At 43.1% G+C, this 22,212-nt stretch overlaps 1 protein-coding gene across 1 annotated transcript in view; it reads left to right on the forward strand.

The window, feature by feature from the left end:
* LOC124623009 overlaps positions 1 to 22,212 on the forward strand; it is a 164,271-nt gene that overhangs the window by 50,278 nt on the left and 91,781 nt on the right. The window contains exon 2 of the mRNA XM_047148800.1: positions 18,175 to 18,303. Coding sequence (XP_047004756.1) covers positions 18,175 to 18,303 — 129 coding nt within the window. The remainder of the gene's footprint in view (positions 1 to 18,174; positions 18,304 to 22,212) is intronic.

Genomic DNA, 22,212 nt, shown 5'->3' on the forward strand with positions numbered 1-22,212 from the left:
TAAGTCTAGCACTGTTCCACACTTTTGGTGTAGACATTATGCCTGTTTACTGAGGTGTTATGCATATTCCCTTATCTTGGGTATTTCTCACTACAGAATTACTTTACCAGTAAGAAAGACGTGCTAGGGTACCTGTACTCGCCTCCTGAGCGTGAGCCAGTTTCCGACACTGAATCAGGCGATGTTTCAATAGATGAGGAAAATAATATACTAAATATCCTTCCACACACTCCTATTACTTTTCAACAAATTCCCTCAGTAATAGATAATAGTCCACGGACTGCGTTCGGTCTCTGCACGTTCTCCCACAAAGTCGTCAAAACTTCTAGCTCTGAGCGGTAGTGATGAGAGCCCTGAAACTGACTGGGATGAAACACTGCCTCAGTTTCTGGCAGAGAAAGCTTAGCACTAGCAAAGAAAGCGTTCTCTGAAACGAATCATCCGTACTAGTCTCTTATTGATATCTTCAATAAAAGTATCATTCTGAATATTTCTGAGTAAACAAACGTGTATGGCTCCTACGAACGACAACAATTTTTTATTGACCTCTGATATACCTGTAACAACAAAGAAACGGGAGGAAATGACAGACACTGAAATCAAAGCATTTATTGGGTTGCTCATCATTATGGGCATCCACGAACTGCCACGTTTGTCAAATTACTGTAGTTCAGATATTCTTTTGCATGTTAAAATAGAGTCGATAGTGATGACTGTAAATAGGTCCTAAAAATTTTAGGAACCATCATCTTAACGATAATTCGAAGGCAGTGGGGAAGGGTGCTCCTGTGTATGATAAGTTACCTAAAGTGAGGACTTAACTGACGCCCTAAATACTAATTTCTTAGAGGCATATAATCATTCAGCCAGATTATTCGTTGATGAGGCTATGATACCTTTCAATTAAAGATCGAGCATAAAACAATATGTGCCTATGAAGCTTATAAAAAGTGTACAAGGTCCGGTGCCTGGCTGATGCTGAGACACTATTTACTGCATTTTAAGATATGTTGTGGAAAAGAAGAAGACAATAATGCCACTATTCCTCTTGGTGGAAGGGTTGTAGTCGAACTGAGTTCACATATGAAAAACAGTAAATGTATTGTTGCATTTGACAACTGTTTCACTTCGTACGCCCTAATGAAAACATTTCTGGATAATGGAATATATTCTGGAGATACTGTGATCATTGTGAATGCGTTTATAATGCACGTAGCAGTCACAGGAAATGGGGAACAGCTTACAGTTAACGAGAGAATTACTGTCAGGATTCTCATCAAGGAAACGACGTGCGTGTCCACCAGTAGTCATTAAAGTAGACAGATTTGAGGTCCCTGGTGACTCAGAATTTCAAGTGTGAGTGAGCATTTACTAAATAAAACTGTGAATTAGAGATATCGTCGGTATATGAACTACAAGAAAAGAAAAAAAAAGATCCAGATTATTCTGCTTAAATTGCAATTTCGCTTCGTGTGTAGATCTATGCTTCAGACTATTCCATAACATGCCGTAATTAAACCTTCGTCAATATTTTGTGAATAAAAGATAATCTTGCACTCGCATATTTTTTACTTCGTTTCGTAGTATCAAGTTTTATAACAAAAGATTCTTAAAATGTGTGGCAGTATCATCATCGGCCTGTGGTAAGCCGTCGCCCCAAGTAAATTTTCAAAAAATGGCAGCCTAGAAAACCTTTGCTTTTGCATAGTATGGCATAGGTAGTTCATAGCGAGTAACAGAACCATCAACTGCCACCTGTAATAAGCTCAGAGAATGTGCCGACGCTGTGTGACGAGCGAGTGATCATAGGACAATGAACTTTGTGGAAACATTTGTAAGAACATTTGTAAGAACACTCGAAAGACAGATAACGGATAAACCATTGAAATAAATGCGTTTTAATTTCCATATGAGAATGTAACATTTGTTAATTGTGAACCTTGTTCACGATACAGTCTACAACAGTTGCTCAGTGTGACGACTATCTGCATGGAGACAGCTTCGAACCGCACTATAGATTGCTCTACAGCTGTCCGAACCAACGATGGACCATGGATGTTCAGCTGTCGTAATTCAGCTCGTACCCTGCTTGAACATCGTACATTCTGCTCAGCATTTTCAGCCGTGGCAATTCCTTCAACAATTTGTGACGCAATTGGCCACCGGCCTCTCCCAGGATCAATACCCTAATCAACAGTTAATTCGAACTTCGTGTTCTTTAACCCCAGTAGAGTAAGGGGAACTCTCCATTCTATTTTACTACGTCGATAACCGTGAAGAGAAGCTGCCCTTTTGCTGTTGTTTTGATACAACGGCTTTATCTTATACCTTATCCAGACACATGTTGACCGTCTGCAACCATAATTCACACTGATGACTGTTTTTTTAATGACTGTGTTTCATCCCCATGTTACCGTACCAGTACCACCTAACGACAAATCATGACAATATAAAAAAGACGCAAATCCTGTAGCGTAGAGCCTGAACATTATTCCTGTAGAGATTTATACCCATAACGTAAATATTTTCCGCCTACACAGGCTCAAGTAGCGGAAAGCTTTAGTAATGTAGCTCTAAGATGGATAGTGCTGCGGTACGCCTTATTATTACGTGACCATGTGCCTGCCTACCATCATATGTCATGTAATTAGATAAGTAATTATGTTGATGTTTTATATTTACTATCTCTGTACCTGGTGGCTCTTGCAGAAAATACGAGGCCTGTTCAGAAAGTAAGCTGCGATTGATTGCCGAATTGAAACCACAGTGAACATCAGAAATGTTTCACTTTAACAATTAGCTACACCTTTCAGCTACTTCTCTACGTAGTCGCCGTTCTGACTTAGACTTTTGTCATAGCGTTGTTCCAACTTTTCAATAGCCTCATCATAGAAGGCAGCCGCCAGTGCTTTCCGCCAATTCTCCACGCTGGCCTACACCTCGTTGTCTGTGTCAAAATGTTGTCTTCATAGACAGCGGTTCATGTGACCAGAGATGAAACTCAGGGGGAGACAATTGCGGACTGTATTGTGGGTAATCTCACTTTTCCATTTGAAAACGATGCAGGGGCATCTTCATTGCCCCTGCAGAATGCGGCTGAGAATTGTCTTGAAGAAGAAACAGCACGACAGTTATGTAATGTTAGCTGCGTAGCTTCAGGCGAAATTTCTCACCAGGCCCTCGTACTTGGCGGCAGACACTATATTCTAGACATCTTTACGCACTCACTGCGAGCTCAGAAATGAGAAGAGCGACGTGATGCTAACTGGGGTTATACTAGAGACACTACCCAACACATCTGTGCAAAGCTTTATCGGATTTTCATAGTCGTTTCCATTTCGCGACCGATCGGAGCTTACTTTCTGAACGCCCCTCGTATTTATTGTTTGCATATTTAGTACATTGTTAGAATATTGGTTTTAGAATCCAGATGCAAATATAATTTGCTCAGAAACGTAATTTAAGTGTAAATATAGTTCTATCTTTTCATTGACAGAGTGTAACCAGCAATGAATTCATCTTTCACTTGACACTTCAGACACAAAGTTAAATTTTTCCACTATCTGTCACAGTTGCATTCAAAATTTTTGTATTTCTGGTGGATAAGTTTCAGACTGCATTGTCCATTCTCAAACCACAGTCTTTGCTGTAAATGTTAACATAGCGGACACAATGGCCATGCTTGGAATTCGTCCACACGGTGCAATGGGTGTTAGTGCAGATATTTCTAGTGGTGACGGACGACGCTGAACTGGACACCATTACATCAGTATTTACGTCATTTACAGATTAACAATTATAGCTATTAAACATCCGATGTTTTCAGGATGTGTAGTACCTCCAGGCATGTGTGGCAAGAGCAAGCCATTAGTGGTTTTTTGCCCTGGGCAACATTTCGGGCATTAAAGTATGGACACATGTGTGCAAAATATGTAGCCTATACAGACAGGCATAGACCACTTCTTAGTGGAGCAGTTACAACCTTGCGTAAAACATGAGGTCATGAAGTCTGTGAAGTGTTGTGGGAAGACTATTCGATGGAGAGAAGAAACAATCAACACAGTGATGTTTGTAAATATTAAGGTACAACACATAAAAATATATACACTCATATGCATTACACCCACTATATGTATAAAATAGTCCTGCTTGTACAACATCCACTGATTTCAAAAAGACCAGATATAACAGCTCCCTCCTACTGTCTGCAGTACTGCTGTCATTTCTGGTATTTGTGAAGTCGTTGTACTTGTACAAGCATTACTATTATATAAATATGTAAGAATACCAGTAATGGCTATTGCATATGCGTACAGTGTTAACATTTACAACCAAGGTTGTGGTGTGAGAATGGACAATGTAGTCCAAAGCTGGACTCCATAAACAAAATTAATTTGAATTTAACTGTGAAATAAACTGCAAACAATAAAGTTGAGTAATCCAAGTTGCTGATGCTCGTTCCTATATTATGTTGGAACCTTGTACTGGAGATACTATTGAGCTACGACTTCCTTTAAGTTACTTCTGTAATATTTGATATATTTAGTACTTGTATGTTGTCTCTGGCTTTCTTTTAATGGAACTTTCGATATTTCTATAATTCTTAATGCCTGTATATGGTAGATCTTCCCATTGCGACAGTAGAGCACAGAGTGTCAAAAATTATCTTACAGCTTTCAACAAGTATGTAGTACTTCGGTTATAAGGAATCCGTAGAAAGGTGCGGTTTGCAGCATAATGTTCACACACACCTAACGTTTTAGTACCAATGTGTACCAATGTGTGTGACACCTGTAGCACGCAAGATATCTAAGCGATATTCCTGTTCTTCCCATGCCCGGCCTACTATGTACCCATTAACATATGCTGCATTTGCTGTCATGAGTGCTCGCAGTTGTAACAGGTACCAAACCCGGAGTCTGGTCGATAGCAGACTTCATAAGATCGTAAAAAAAGTTATCTAGTGAGGTTATGCCTGGAGACATAGGTAGCCAGGGAATGGGACCTCCTCTGCCAATCCAGTGACCTAGAAATGAGTCGTCGAAAGCCTTCCTAACGATAGAGTCCCAATGATGAATGACACCATCCTGTGTCAGCATTATGTTACTTTGCAGTTATTAGACCTGTGGAATCTCGAACTGCAACAAAATGTCCCGATAAGCAGCCGACGTTATTGATGCCTCAGCAAGGGAATACAGTCCAACACTACTGTCACGAAGGAGATTACACCACACCTACACACCGAAAAGTCGCGCACAATTTCCATGCTGAAGTGGGGGTTCCCAGTTTATCTCCCTGGACGCGTGAAACAACCTTCGTCCGCGAACATCACCTTATTCAAATAGTCTGGATCGTTGATGCTACTTAGAATCTCAATTGCAAATGATTTTGCGCTTTGGCCTGTCATCAGGTTGAAATGAATGCAGCAACTGCACTTTGTAGGCATCAAGTTTAAGTCTCCTGTGCAGAACTCTATGCATCGTGGTTGGATGTAGCTGCAACTATTGAAACACTTTACGGATTTACAGGATAGGGCTCCAGATAAATGTCAATTGTACCCTATCCACATTTGCATCACTCGTGCTCCGACACCCGTATCTAGTCCTCTTCATGACACTTTCGGATTCCTTGAACTTCCTCTGTCACTGTGTGTCTACCCTTATCGGTCGGTGGTGTGAAGTGTCCGGAAGTTCTGCCAAATGAGGAAGTCGGATTTGGTCTCTAACAACCATTGCACATGTTGTGCTAAGTGCTGATCTATTGGTGGTAACGATTTTCGTAAATGACTAAACCGAAAAAAATAGAAGCTATGTGTATATATTATCCGCAAAACCGCACCTTTCTACCTAAACCCGCTTCTGAAATACGCTTAATCAAAATTTTAAAGATAATTTTGTAGCACCCTGTAACATTTTACCTTTGAATTCTCTTTGTTTGATGATTCTACGAAAGTCTCCACTATATTTAACAGTCTTTTAAAGCTCCTTATAAAACATGGTAAAACTGTTGAATTAAAGTCTTCAGACAACATAGTTTATTTTTGAAACTCCTTCCATGAATATCTTAATTCACACTTTACAGCAATATAGTGGTATACGTATTGCTGTCTAGATCAATGTTACATAATCAGATATTTACCAGAGAAGACATTCGAGATTGCTCCTAAGTTCGGTCCTGCAGAAAGAGATGTGTGTAAGAGACATAAAAATAAATTAAAAAAATAACCTTTCTGTATATCACGAAGACATTACAATGGTTAAATCCATACAAATATTGCAAGTAATCTTCGCTTAGTTGCAGTTACAATAGTAATGGTAGCAGAAACGTGCAATAAAACGGCGGTGCCTTCCCGTGGCCCTGGGCAAAGGCTAAATGTGTCGCTGTGACTGGCAAGGCGATGGTCCGTTGCCAGTTATCAAGAAAACTACACAGATATGGCATTTTCGCAGTTTTTTATACTTACGGGGCGTGGAGTTCAGAACTCAAATATGAATTGCACAATGTAATAGCAAATCTCACACCTCGACTTTCCACGCGGGGTAGCCGTGCGGTCTTGGGCGTCTTGTCACGGTTAACGCGGCTGCTCCCGGAGGTTCGAGTCATCCCACGGGCATGGGTGGCTGGGTTGTCCTCAGAGTAACTTTGTTTTAGATTAAGTAGCGTGTAAGCCTAGGGACCGATGGCCTCAGCAGTTTGGTCCCAAATTTACCTCGACTTGTTTGTCTTTAATACCCTAAGGTAAAATCGATTCTTTGACTGACATCATGACACTTTGGTAGGGTTTTTTCCCACCACGTGTGCTACACTGGTGTGATCCACAGCTGCGATAAGATTCATCTTTTCTTATTTAAGCAGAGTGTATGCTCTACGTATATTTCCGTGAAGACTACAATACGAGGGGCGTTCAGTAAGTAGTGCAACACATTTCTTCTATCGGCCTATTTCACTTTAAAAATGCCGAATTTTTCGGTGGACTCCGCGGAATATTCCTGCTTCAGTCCATATAGTTTCATGAAGTCCTCATATATAGCGGCGCCATACGCAGCCTTCAAAGTGGCGTCTGTAACGAAAGTGCGTTCCAAGCAGAGATCTGGCAGTAAGCTTATTCTGGCGGAAAACCAGAGCATCGAAAATATTCACAGGTGATTGCAGAATGCCTACGGAGACCTGTCAGTGAACAGAGCACGATGAGTCATTAAGTGTGACGTCTGTAATCATCCCAACAAGGTCGCACAGACAAATCCGATCTCATCGTGCTGGCCGGACGTACACATCTGTGACTGCTGCAGTATTGGAACGTGCCCACATTCTCATTCTAGAGGATCGACGAATCACAATCAAACATATCGCTGCTCAACTGGAAGCAGTAGTTGATGATGGGGAGTCTACTGACACAGCAAGAAGTTGGCTCTGACGTCGACCAGTATACTTGTAGCTTGCGAGAATACAGTTCATCCCAGTAAGGTGGGAGATTATGTGGAAAAATAGGGTTTTATAGCCAGAAGTGTGGGATATAATATGGTGTATTACAATCCCGAATAAAACTAACCTGGTTTTAGAAAAAAATGTTGCATTACTTATGGAACACCCCTTGCATGTAAAGGTGGAAAACACGATAAGCAAGGTTTTTCTGTAATTGAAACAAACTTTATTAAGAATCTTTTTAAAATATCGGCAATAAAGAATTTCTGTGTGCAATGCAAAGCGGATTTTTGTGAGTGATATGAATTTAGAAATACGAAGATACGCATTTATCATAAAAATAGACATGTGTTATCTCACACATATTTGATTAGTTTTATATTTAAAGTAAACTTAATAACAACAACAAAACGAAAATATAATGACCGAAGCGAAACTGGATGGGGCAGTTTCCAGTCTCGAGCGTTGTTAGTCTTCTACCATTCTATGCATTTTACACCTCACGGAAGCGCTCGTAGAAGATGCACCTTTATTTGCACGCAGCAGTAGAATCCAGATCGCCCACTTTGCAGACGACGAATCTGCCTGTCCAAACACTGACCTTATTTTAAGGTATAAGAGAGAATCATAAAACTTGAAGATTTCAAAGTCGATTTTCTCGACAGTTTTTGAGATTTGCACCTACCTGCTTTGTGCGATTGATACTCGAGTTCATAACTTCACTCAGATCTCCACGTCGTCTTCTTGTAAGTATTTTACATGAAACAACGTAGGAAAATTAACCTGTTGTAGCTGTTTCACAAATCCCAATGGATTTGTTTTACAAAGAAAATTTACCTAACGTCCGCCAGGTGGCAAGACCAGCAATGTGATCGAAAATTTTGTCATACGACAAGAGACGGAGGCTGCGGTCTGTTTGACTTACATATTTCATTAGCAGGTTTTTCAGGCAATCATTCTTGTAAATAGACAGATGAATGTCTTCATGACTTCAGTGGATCACGTTTATTTATTTCAAATTTTTCGCTTCTTTTTTCTCCTGATTTGGTTAAGGCTCCTCACTTGTCGGTGAAATATTTTGGGGCAAAATACCAACGGGGAACGAAACAAGGATAACTATACCGGGCACCATAACACTTTCACGCGTGCATTTGTTGGGCCTTGGTGCTTGTAGCCCAAACACTCCTCGCCGCGTAAGCGGAGTTCGCTTCTCGCTTTTCCGACAGGCTGCTCTGGAAGTCAACGGACCCTTTCATGAGGTTACAGTCCCGCCCTTCGGCGTCTGCGCTTTTGTAGGTGGCGTGCCACAACAGCTAGCCACGGATCACAAATTTCTCTTCCACTGTCATGCGGAGAGTGTTGCCAACAAGGAGCAACAGCTGACCAGGACTTTGTACCCCCTCTTCCGCAGTATGGAACTTACCCTGCATGCCAAGCTCCGCTACCGAGCAGTTATCCTGCCTGCCCTCACTTATGGCTCCTCTGCGTGGGCCACGATTATTGTCATCAGGATGCGGACGTTGCAGCGCCTGCAGAACATTGTTCTCAGGTGGAGCCTGCACGCCTCGCCACTCACGAAAATTGTGATTCTCCACGAGGAAGCGGATATCGTCCCCCTCAAAATGACCATACTCAACAACACGCGGTGGCTCTATGAGAAAGTGGATGCCCTGCTGGACACTGTCCATGGGTTACGCCACGTTGGGACTACACTTCCACGCCGCTGGCATCGACATCCGGTTGCCCTAACCATCCTAGAGGAATCGGATTCCGACCACGGCTAACGATTGGCGTGGCACGCCACCACGGATGTTTCCTTTGTCAGGACTAGCCCCCTATTCTACGTCCACTACTTTCCCACCCTACCTGCGCTAGTCGGGCTGAGCTTCTCTGCCTGACTGATGTAGTACTGTCACCGTTGGAGGGTGGTACGGGACTCCAAGTCCCACCGCCACACCTCCAGAGTGTATTGCAGTGATGCAGCGTCACTGCCCTGTGAATGAATTTACTGCCTCACCAACACAGTGAGACTGCCAACGACCGGTGATGCTGTACTGTAACATACTACACACGAAAAAAAAAAAAGATAGCCGCATTCACACCTGAAGATGACGAGTAGCTGCCTCGTGGAAATACTGTGTAGTTTAGACAATACGCCTCGAAGCTACGTCGAAGAAACTATCAAGCAATTATTACGTTAGGTAAGCCTCAAACTGCATCTGTGAGAATTATGTAATTGAGGCGTTGGTATGGGTAAGTATGTAAGTCACAAAAACATTGTGCAGGCCAAACGCAAAACGTTGCGAGCGTACAGAAATTTCAGTTTTAGAAACAGGTATAGAAACATAAAGAAATTCATATGCGAAATAATGGGACATGAGTACAAATCACGGAAGTTACTCGTGTAGTAATAGATAGTTGAAGGAGAAAAAGAGCACAGAGATATCTGTGACACGTGATTTTTTCATTCCAAAAATTATACTATGAAAAAAAAACTTTTAAGGTTCGCTTATCGATATTCTCTTCTGTCGAAATATAAAAATATTTCTTGGCAGTGATGACATCTAGGGAAAGTCTTCTCCTCACGATACATATTTCCTCCCATACTTCCAGCTCTAATTTTAGGTAAGTATTCAAGGATAAAAAAAATAGTTTTTGGCATATAGATGTAAGAGAGTATCGTAGCTATTGATCTACTGTATTCCGGTAATCGTAACTTGCACTTTCCGCTTCATGGGAGACATCATGGAGGTTACGTTGAATTGCTATACTAGCTTGTTTTGACTAACATCTGTCTTGTAGAGATTGTTGAGATTCATCACCAAGCTGGCTTTTCCTTTTTAATGAAAAAATTAATATAAAAAAAAGAAAGGAAAAAAGAACGGAAACATTCTTGAAATTCTGAAGTTTGCTTATAGAACTTATTGTGCAGTTTATGCCAGTCGCTTGTAGCTGCACTTGTAGGTACAAAAACGAAAGCTAATAAAAGATAATGAGGCTTCTTCGACGGATAGAGCCACAAAGAGTTGGATAGCCTACATGACAATAATAAGTAAAATGGAACTTTTTTGTTGACAGTCTACGATTGTTAATTATTTTGAAAAAAAAGTATATTTGTGCCTTTAGCTGTATAGTTATAAGTTTATTCTCTAGCGGTTTCATCTTCACAGATGAAATACACTGTACTTCAATGGATCACAAAATACATTTACGTCAAATATGACCACCAAATGTGCAGCAAACGTGTCAAAGGAGTCTGTCTGAACGTAATCGATACAAACGTGCTGTACCTAGGCACAATTACAGTAATGTATCTCTGTAGCTGTTACGGTTATGTGATGGGGACATTAAACGCCGCGACCACCTAGATACTCTTGGAAAAGAGTTGTTATTTATCAGCACGTTTTCCTTTCTATATCGTCATAATGAATGTCGTCATCATCAAGATCAAAACATAGTTATTCTCTACTCTCTATTAATATGGCATCCAATTCATAGCCGTACACCAGGAAAAGAGCCATATGAATTCGAAGACAGTAATTTGTACCAGTAAATGACCTTATAAACATCATGTTCATTAGTTACCTCCAAGAAATCTTTGTCTATTTAGCAGCGTATATTGGCAGCGCTACATTCACGCCACTGCCTGCATAGTGGAAAAATTCTTCATACTCTAGAATGCAAAAAACCGGTCGGTACAAAATCTCGGCTGTCATCTAAAAGGCTGAAATGTTACATTGAAATGTTCACGGTGTTTGATTAGAGAGTCTATCTTCCGCTCCAGGTCAGGGTGATTTTTTTTGCAGGAGCTGGAACTGGATTCCAGTTTTAATGAGTATTCCAGTGACCAACCAGCATCCGGCGTAGATGGCACATATTTTATCGCTTTATGATCAGGTTCGTTAATCCATAACCGAATATAAAAAAAGAACAGTGCTTAATAAACGAACAATTCCCAGAGCTGACGAACGCTATGGCTAATAACCGCCACAAATTCGCGTGCTGCTGTCTATCGAATTACAAATTTACTGCAGTGTGTTTCAGCATCCACTTCGTAAAGCTACTGCGAGATATTTCGCGAAGCTTTGAGTAAACCCCAAATTAAAATTGTTCGATGGTATTAGTATAGTATTAAGGAAATAAATACAGGATTGCCCGCCTCTGTTCCAGTATTTTCGGAAAACACCCTAACTTGCTGATGTGCTATATTGGTCGCTACGTAGTACTATGCTTGCGGTGTCCCTAAATGAGGTTCTAGTACAGGGCCAGAAGCGTATTGGTGTAGCGTTGGGGTAATATAGTGTGGTTGTAATTTAACTTTCGCTACTTGAGATGACACCCATGGAAACCTAGTATACATAGGAGGTATGAAACGTGGAATCATTTTTAATATGCTGTAGAGAAATAACGAGTAAATCATTGAAACTAACACATTTTAATTTACACATGAGAAGGTTACATTTGTTAATCGTGTACCATTTTTTACGTCGCAGATTACAATCGTTGCTCATTATGACCACAGTGTGCATTGACGACAGCCTCAAAACTCTCTATAGATACCATTTCAGAGTTGTTTGCAGCACTCTGAGAACGGTGGCCCATGGAACGTTTAGCTGTCGTAACACACTGGTTTTGGAAATCGCACATTACGTCCAGCATTCTGAGCCGTTGCAAAAGTAACTTCTTCAACAGTTTGTGGCTCCCATGAGCAATTCCCAAAGCTCCAGTTAAAGCGAACTTCCGAATCATGTCATTCAACCCCCGTGCGGAAAGGAGACGTCTCCGTATTCCTGTAATGTGTCGATACTCGCGAAGAGCAACAGTACTATTGCAGCGGCTTTGGTAAAACAGTTTTGCGAGTAAACCCCTGCTCGCCTTATCAGATCCATGTTAACTATATTGTGTGTCACAAGACGACCTGAATGTAGAAGAGCCCAGCTTTACTGGTAAAACGCCCCTATAGCCAGTGGGACCACTTGCAACAGTACTGGAAGTTCGTTTTCATAAACGTCTACATAATAAGTCTTCGTTCCCCAATTCAGTAACGCAATAGATCCAATCAATGTATTTTCGGTCATTACCAGACCAGTCATTTAAAGTGAACCATTGTTGAAAATGTGTCTCCGCAATGGAATGTGGGTTATCGTAGGGTAACCTATGTGAGTTACGATCGTTACTGATACGGTTACGAGCGCTTCTGGTTTCATCAGTGTACAGTTACAGAGAAGCTTTGATGGAAATGTGTCTTCACTGAGGCATGTGGGTTAGCGTAGGACCACCGATGTCACTTAGGACCGTTTCTGGTGCGCTTTCGAGAGAGATTGGTTTCATCGGTTTACAGTATTAATGATTGCTCGGCGACTTTAAGTTAGTCGTCGACAAAATTTCAGTCATCTACGGCCATCTCTTTCTCGAAAGTGTTGAATCGGCTGGTAACAATGAAAGAGGCTGTGCATTCTTAATGTAAGTCATATTCTTGTGTCTACACTGACAGAAAAAACTGCAACACCAAAAATAAATTAATGTAGTGTAAGGAAATTTCGGGATACGTTTGTCTAGATAACACATTTAAACCATTAACCTTGCAAGACCGCAGATTAATGTAAGCGCAAGATAAGCCATTGTTAATTTGAGATGCTGGTACAGTAATGATCTCTGTAACAGCCAGAATGTTGAATGAAAGCATGCAGATGTACATGAATGGGTGTTGTACAGGTGGCGGAAGTCAGTTCTATGGAGTTTCATGTCTGTTGCATTTGGTCGGTCTGTACAGGGATAGTCAATGTCATTTGTGAATGACATAGGAGCTCTCGTCCCGTGATGTCTCATACGTGCTCGATTGAAGAATAATCTGGTGATCGAATAGGCCAAGACAATACCTCGACACTCTGTAGAGCTTATTGTGTTACAACAGCAGTATGTGGGCGAGCGTTATCCGGTTGGAAAACACCACCTGTTCTTGAACGACTGTACAACAGGTCGAATCGTCAGACTGACGAATAGTTCTGCAGTCAGAGTCCGTGGGATAACCACGAGAGTGCTGCCGTTGACCTGACTCCATATACCGAGCGACGTGGCGCAGTGGTTAGCACACTGGACTCGCATTCTGGAGGACGACGGTTCAATCCCGTCTCCAGCCATCCTGATTTAGGTTTTCCGTGATTTCCCTAAATCGTTTCAGGCAAATGCCGGGATGGTTCCTTTGAAAGGGCACGGCCGATTTCCTTCCCAATCCTTCCCTAACCCAAGCTTGCGCTCCGTCTCTAATGACCTCGTTGTCGACGGGACGTTAAACACTAACCACCACCACCACCACCACTGACTCCATATGTAGGTATAGTGTGTCTAGCATGCAGACAGGTTGCTTGCGGACTCTCAACAGACCTACTTCTAATCGATACACGGTAATCACTGGTACCGAACCAGAATCAACTTCCATCAGAAAACACAAGAGACTCCCAACCTGCCCCCAATGAGCTCTCGCTACACACCACAAAAGTCGCAAAACGCTGCCGTTCGGCGTCAGTGGAAAACACACTACAGGGCGTCTGGCTCGGAGCTGTCCTTGAAGTAACTGAATTTTAGCAGTTCATTGTGTCACTGTGGTGCCAACCGCTGCTCAGATATAATACTATGCGCCAGAGTCAAACGCCGAACGAGCGTCTTCCCGCTTGGTATTGCCACGTGGCCGTCCGAAGACCAGGCCTTCTAGTGACCGTATATACTTGTGACCACGGTTGCCTGCATTCACGTACAGTAGCTACATTCCTGCCAAGTCTTTCTGCAATATGGCAGAAGAACCATCTAGCTTCCCGTAGCCCTGTTACACGACCTCTGTCAAACTCAAAGATATGTTGATAATGGCCTTTGTCGCCTTAAAGGCATTATTAACTAACAGAAACTTGCCAAGTCTAGTCCGAAAGGTAACCGACGTTCGCGACCCTTACAGAGTGTATTTAAAACAAACCTGATCTGAATCCATATAGTGGTGCTACTAGTGTCACTTTTATGCAGCTGGTGGTGAAATCTAAATTTAGATCATCTTTCAGATGTATACACGCGCCAACCAACTTTATATTATGGCACAATTCTTGTTTTTATGATCTTTTTCCGTCAGTGTAGAACGCCACTACGTGCTGAAATTCTGCATGTGCTTATTGAAGGACTCTGTGCAACCATGCGAGTAATGTCAAAATTTTGTACATGGCTGCACGTTCAAAGAATGGTCTATAACATGGTCACAGAACTATGATTAAAAACGTATGATACAAAGTACAGAATCATCGTGAATGAATGGCAGTACTTATATGTCATTTATAAAAAACTAAATATGCCTCTGCTTCATCTACACAATGTTTATTTGCAGGTTCAGATGGCATATGACTGCTCGTTTTGTACCACTCACACGTAGTTTAGTTAAAACGCGAGTAAACGCACTAGAATTTATTACTCTGCGGTTAGCAAAAATATGTAGCGCATCCTCTACAAGTAGTAACAGCATTTCCGTTACAAGATCGGTACAGAAATAATGTATCATCACACTTTAGCATATATGAATACGTGTGGACTGCTTGAACGATACAGCATAGTTCTCCAACTCATTACAATCAGAGTTGAAAAATTCAATTTTGTAACCTCAAGCGCAACTTCAGTACTTGAACGTGAAAACAGAAAACGCAGTCGATAAACAAACCCATAGTAACTGGAGTACAACACGTGAAATGAAACATAAGCTCGGGGACAAGCTATCGCTCTGTAACCAATAAGAACTGGACACATGTTATATGGGATATTTTATTCTAATTAGGTCTATGATGTTGAACAAGGTTTCTGTTCCCAATGAAACATCCTCCGTATATATTCAATGGTGGTGTTTCCGGTGTAACTGCTTTTCTTTTAGAAATGAAATACGACCATTAATATTATCGTCTCTTTGCTTGTTCCTTTAGAAAATTAGTCGTTTGTGCTCATCAATGAGCACCGAGAGAATGAAATACTTGTAAGTTTCCACCTGAAGATGATGATACACTCCTGGAAATGGAAAAAAGAACACATTGACACCGGTGTGTCAGACCCACCATACTTGCTCCGGACACTGCGAGAGGGCTGTACAAGCAATGATCACACGCACGGCACAGCGGACACACCAGGAACCGCGGTGTTGGCCGTCGAATGGCGCTAGCTGCGCGGCATTTGTGCACCGCCGCCGTCAGTGTCAGCCAGTTTGCCGTGGCATACGGAGCTCCATCGCAGTCTTTAACACTGGTAGCATGCCGCGACAGCGTGGACGTGAACCGTATGTGCAGTTGACGGACTTTGAGCGAGGGCGTATAGTGGGCATGCGGGAGGCCGGGTGGACGTACCGCCGAATTGCTCAACAAGTGGGGCGTGAGGTCTCCACAGTACATCGATGTTGTCGCCAGTGGTCGGCGGAAGGTGCACGTGCCCGTCGACCTGGGACCGGACCGCAGCGACGCACGGATGCACGCCAAGACCGTAGGATCCTACGCAGTGCCGAAGGGGACCGCACCGCCACTTCCCAGCAAATTAGGGACACTGTTGCTCCTGGGGTATCGGCGAGGACCATTCGCAACCGTCTCCATGAAGCTGGGCTACGGTCCCGCACACCGTTAGGCCGTCTTCCGCTCACGCCCCAACATCGTGCAGCCCGCCTCCAGTGGTGTCGCGACAGTTGTGAATGGAGGGACGAATGGAGACGTGTCGTCTTCAGCGATGAGAGTCGCTTCTGCCTTGGTGCCTATGATGGTCGTATGCGTGTTTGGCGCCGTGCAGGTGAGCGCCACAATCAGGACTGCATACGACTGAGGCACATAGGGCCAACACCCGGCATCATGGTGTGGGGAGCGATCTCCTACACTGGCCGTACACCACTGGTGATCGTCGAGGGGACACTGAATAGTGCACGGTACATCCAAACCGTCATCGAACCCATCGTTCTACCATTCCTAGACCGGCAAGGGAACTTGCTGTTCCAACAGGACAATGCACGTCCGCATGTATCCCGTGCCACCCAACGTGCTCTAGAAGGTGTAAGTCAACTACCCTGGCCAGCAAGATCTCCGGATCTGTCCCCCATTGAGGATGTTTGGGACTGGATGAAGCGTCGTCTCACGCGGTCTGCACGTCCAGCACGAACGCTGGTCCAACTGAGGCGCCAGGTGGAAATGGCATGGCAAGCCGTTCCACAGGACTACATCCAGCATCTCTACGATCGTCTCCATGGGAGAATAGCAGCCTGCATTGCTGCGAAAGGTGGATATGCACTGTACTAGTGCCGACATTGTGCATGCTCTGTTGCCTGTGTCTATGTGCCTGTGGTTCTGTCAGTGTGATCATGTGATGTATCTGACCCCAGGAATGTGTCAATAAAGTTTCCCCTTCCTGGGACAATGAATTCACGGTGTTCTTATTTCAATTTCCAGGAGTGTATAAGCCATCAAAACGAGTAGTGGTATAATAAAATATATGATAAACACAGAAACGTCCTTCACTTACATCCAGCAGAATAAAAAATTTCCAATAGCAGTCATGATGCAGTTTGTAAAGAAGGACTCAGTTGGGTAAAAAATCTTCAGAGAAAAACAATAGAGCAGTCATAATGAATATGGAACACCACCTCCGTATTTTCGATGTATTTATTATTCAGACGACTAGTTACTGACATTTAAGTCATCTTCAGGTTCTACTATTAACGAAATAAGGACGTTGGGAATATACACTTCTGATGAATAGCGGTCAACGACATCTAGTTATTGTACGGATCCTATGATACATGAGCCTGTAGTTGGTAGTACTGATTTGGATAATACTGGGACGTGTAGCTGACGCGACTGTATCGTTGAAACTAGACGCCTGAATAAATAAATCCATTTGAAAATACGGCTGTGGTGTTCTATTTCCGTTACTTATATTGTCAGATGCGGTCAGACGTCCACAAGAGGGATGGACTTTCACAAAAAATTAGTTTAATACTTCTGCAAACTGAAGAGTACTCTGCAGTTGTGGCTGGGGAAGTGACCTCTCCCAGCTACCAGTGCTGTGGACTTTGCTGCACTGTATGTGTGTTCTACAGCTGTCAGCTTCTGGCGTTAGTCGTATCTCTAGGGGTTATTCCTGCATCTTGTTGATGTTAACGCGTCTAGTAAAATGTAAACACTCCCTGGGCGTGTCATTGCACTGCTTCGCCATTGATTCAAAAGGCGCGCCACACATGGATAGGTACAAGCTTGTAATGCACATTGTAGTTGGTCCTTTTGGTGTAGATTTATAGCCGGAGTGGATACGCACGAGCTCGTTTCAGTTGAAAGACAGACGATAAATCGATCCTGGCAGATTAAAACTGTGATACGGACAGCGACTCGAACCAGGGACAAATGCTCTACCTAATGAACTATCCAAGCACGAATCACGACCTGCCCTCGCAGATTTACTTCCGGCAGTACCTCAGCTATTATCTTCCAAACTTTGCGCAGTTTTCCTGCATATCCTACAGAAGTAGCACTCCTTTCTTCCGCGAAAGGATGGTCCCAGTTTCGAGTCCGCTCCAACACACATCCCAAGGTAAAAATTCATCCTGGGCACAGTATATCTTGAGTAAACTTAATTGACACGTTTGGTCAGCAGCTTGGAGTGAAGACTGTCCGGTGACGGGAGTTCTGTGGTGCGGCAGGTTCCGGCGCCTCTGGAGACGGCGCTGGCGGCGGAGGCGCAGACGGCGCGGCGGTGCAGCAGCTGCCGCGGCCGGTGCCCGAAGATCCCATCGCCGACCCCGACTTCACGGACGAGATCCGCAACGCGACGGTGGCCGTGGGCCGCGAGGCAGTCCTCTCCTGCCCAGTCTCCAACCTGGGACCCTACAAGGTAGCACCGAGTCTTATTTTCGTTATTGTTGTTTCGGCGTCCGCTCCACCTACTGATGTGGGAGTGGATGGGGGGCGTCAGCGGCTAAAATATCCCTCTGATCAGCCAGAAATACCGAAAATAAAAAGATATTGAACAGGGGGTGAAGTGGCAATTACGTAAACTGAAAAGATAAAGCAATATAATCACCTTCTCAGTAACATGTTCGTCCATCTTTGTGACGCAGACAGCAGAGACTTTTCGTGGCATGGATTCCACAAAGCACTGGTAGCTTTCCGCATGTACATGGCACCTCTTGTCTACGCACAGGTAACGCAGTTCCCGTACATTATGGATCGGTTGATTGTGTACGACGAGCTGCCGCCCGATAGCGAACCAGATGCGTTCCACCGGTTTCAGATCAAGCGAAGTTGGGGGCTAAGATAGCAAGCTGATGTCTGTAGCTAGGTTATGGCGTTGTGACATGGACAGTTATCCTGTCATCTTCTTCGGGGATGACGCCAGTCATAAAGGGATGCAGATGGTCCGTAATAACGTTCACATTTTTCACATCTGTAATGGTACCTTTCGCAATTACCATAGTTCCGTTGGGAGCCCAGCTGAACGTCACTTACAGCATAATATACCGCTCCTCCCACCCCGACTGTTAAACACAGAGGAGAGAGCGCATAGGTGGAAAGAGTACCTTGACGGCCTCTATGAGTGGGAAGAATTCTCTGAAGAAGTGGTAGAAGAATCAAGAGACGATAACGGAAAGGTAGGGGATCCAGTTTTAGAAACAGAATTTTAAAAAAGCTTCGGAAGACTTAAGATCGAATAAGGTACAAGGGCAGATAACATTCCACAATAATTTCGAAAATCACTGGGAAAGTGGAAACCACACGACAATTCACGGTGGTGTGTAGATACAGCATCAGACTTTCAGGGAAACATCACGCACCGAATTCCGAAGAGCCGACAAGGGCGATAATTATCATGCAATCAGCTTAACAGCTGATGCATCCAAGTTACTGACATCAATGAAAAAAAAAACTGACAATTCTTTAGATGCCTGTAAGTTTTGCTTTATGAAAGGTACAGGCAACAGAGAAGCAGGTCTCGCTTTGTCGTTCGTCACGGAAGCAGAAGTGAGGAAAAATCATGTCATGTTCACAGCATTTGTCGACCTCGAAAAAGCGTCGGACAACGTCAGATGGTGCAAGACGTACGAAATTCTGAGCTATAAGAAGACATAAATGTTACCCAGGATTTGCAATAATAAAGAAACATAAGACTGAAAGAGCAAGAACGAAATGCAGGGATCACAAGGGGTATAAATAGTCTTTCACCTCTACCGTGGTTAGCACATTGAACTTGCATTCGAAAGGACAACGATTCAACACCGCGTCTGGCCTTTCAGATTTAGGTTTTCTGCGATTTCCCTAAATCGCTTCAGGTGACTGGCGGGATGATTCCTTTGAAAGGGAACGGCCGATTTCCTTCTCCATCATTCCCTAATCCAAGCTTGCGCTCCATCTCTAAAGACCTTACGGTCGACGAGACGTTAAAGACTAATCTCCTCCTCCTTGCCTCTCCTCCTCTGTCTCCACATCACATAAGCAATGACGGAAACAAAAGAGAAGTCGAGCAGAGGGATTAAAATTAATGGTGAAAGGATTTCAATGATAACATTCACTGATCACATTTCTATCCTCGGTGAAAGTGAAGAAGAAATACAGGCTTTGTTGAATGTAATGAACAGCATAATGAGTGAAGACTTTGACTTCGAAGTAAATCGAAGAAAGACGAAAATAATTAGAAGTAGCAGAAATGAGAATACCAATATACATGGTTACGTGAGAACTAGTGATCACAAAGTAGATGTAGCTAAGGAATTCTGCTTCAAAGACAGCAAATACTCCGTAATGGACGGAGCAAGGAGGACATAAAAAGCAGACTAGCACTAGCAAAGACGGGATTAATGGCAAAGGGGAGTCTGCTATTATCAATGAATGTACGTCTGGAGCATTACATTGTATCGTGGCGAAACATGGATTTATAGGAAAGCAGAACAGTAGAGTATGCAAGCATTTGAAATGTGTGTGCCTCCAAAGAATGTTGAAAATTAGCTGGATTGATAACGTAACGAATGATGATGTTCTCCACAGAATCGGCGAAGAAAGATCTGTATAGAAAACACTAAGATGTCCGCTAAGACAACAGGGAATAATTGCATGGTGCTATAGGGAAATATACAGGCAGACAGAGGTTGGAATATGTCCAGTATGTAATTGAGGACGTAGGCCGGAAGTGAACTGGAGAGGAATTCGCGATGCGCCGCATCAAACCAGTCAGACGGGATACGACTTGACAAAAAAATAATAATAAATAAATAAATTATCTGTACTAGACCGATTCCCCATTCGTCTCTGCTTCACAGATATACGTCATCTACCACGTCTCGTTCTCATAGCGCCAATGATTGGCATTCAGTCTCACGATGAAATGTGATCATAATGTTTTGGCTTATCACTATAAGTTTTTAAAGTATATATAAAGATGAATTTGGCTAATGGTCTTAATTTAAGATTACACTGTTGACTTCCTTCATTTGTAACCACAAGCAAAAAAGTCAAAGTTACAGAAAAAATGAATAAATTACTATTACAATACGTTCCAGATAAGTGAAATGTGAAAATGAAATACCACACGCTGAGGTGACAGAAGTCATGGTATGCCTCCCAATAACGCATCGGACCACCTTTTGCCCGGCGTAGTGCAGGAACTCGACGCAGTACAGAATCAACAAATCGTAAGAATTACCCTGCCCCTGCAGCCGTCCATATTTGCGAAAGTGTTGCCAGTGCAGGAATATGTACAAGAACTGACCTCTCGATTATGCTACATAAATGTTTGATGGGATTCATGTCGGGCAATCTGGGTAGAGGAATTATTCGCTCTAATTGTCTAGGGTGTTCTTCAAACCAATCGAGAACAATTATTGTCTGGTGACATGGCGCATTTTCATCCACAAAAATTCTATCGTTGAATGGCTACAAATGACCTCCAAGTAAACAAACATAACCATTTCCAGTCATAGGTTCAGTTGCACCAGAGGGCCCAGTCCGTTCCATTTAAACACAGCTTCCCCCACAATGTAGCCACCAGCCATTAGCACAGTGCCTTGTTGACAACACGAGTCCATGGTTTCGTGGAGTCTGTGCCACACTCGAACCCCATGATCAGCTCATGCCAACTGCAATCGGGACTCATCTCAGTCGTCTATTGATACTTTTAATTTGTGTGTTTATAGTATAGCGAGATGTTGGTGTTGTATGATGATGATGACGATGAGAGAAACGAGTGGCTGAAAGCACGTCTAGGGTCTACCTGATATGGTTAAGAGCCCAGGAGAGGCGCTGCAAGCTATGTCGAGATGTTAGCAAAGACACTCGTGTCGGTCAACTGTTGCCGTAGTCTATTAACATCAAATTTCGTCCCACTACCATATCAGATACGTTCGTCGTACGTCCCATATTGATTTTTGGCGATATTTCATGCGTTGTTACGTGCTCGTTATTATGGCAGTTCTATGCAAACGCCGCTGCTCTTGGTCGTTACGCAGAAGCCGTCGGGCACTGCATTGTCAGTGGTGAGAGTTAATGCCTCACATTTGACATTCTTAGCACACTCTTCACACTGTGGACCTCGGAATACTGAAGTCCCTAACAATTTCTGAAACTGAGTGTCCCATGCGTCTAGCTCCAACTCCCGTTCCGCTTTTATAGTCTGTTAATTCCCGTGTGGGCCATCATCACATCGGAAACCTTTTCGCATGACTCACAAGAGTACAAAATGACAGATCCATCAACGCACTGCAATTTTATAACTTGTGTACGCGATACTATCGCCATCTGTGTATTTGCATGT

This window comes from Schistocerca americana, chromosome 7 (genome assembly GCF_021461395.2).
Source record: "Schistocerca americana isolate TAMUIC-IGC-003095 chromosome 7, iqSchAmer2.1, whole genome shotgun sequence".
Lineage (NCBI taxonomy): Eukaryota > Metazoa > Arthropoda > Insecta > Orthoptera > Acrididae > Schistocerca > Schistocerca americana.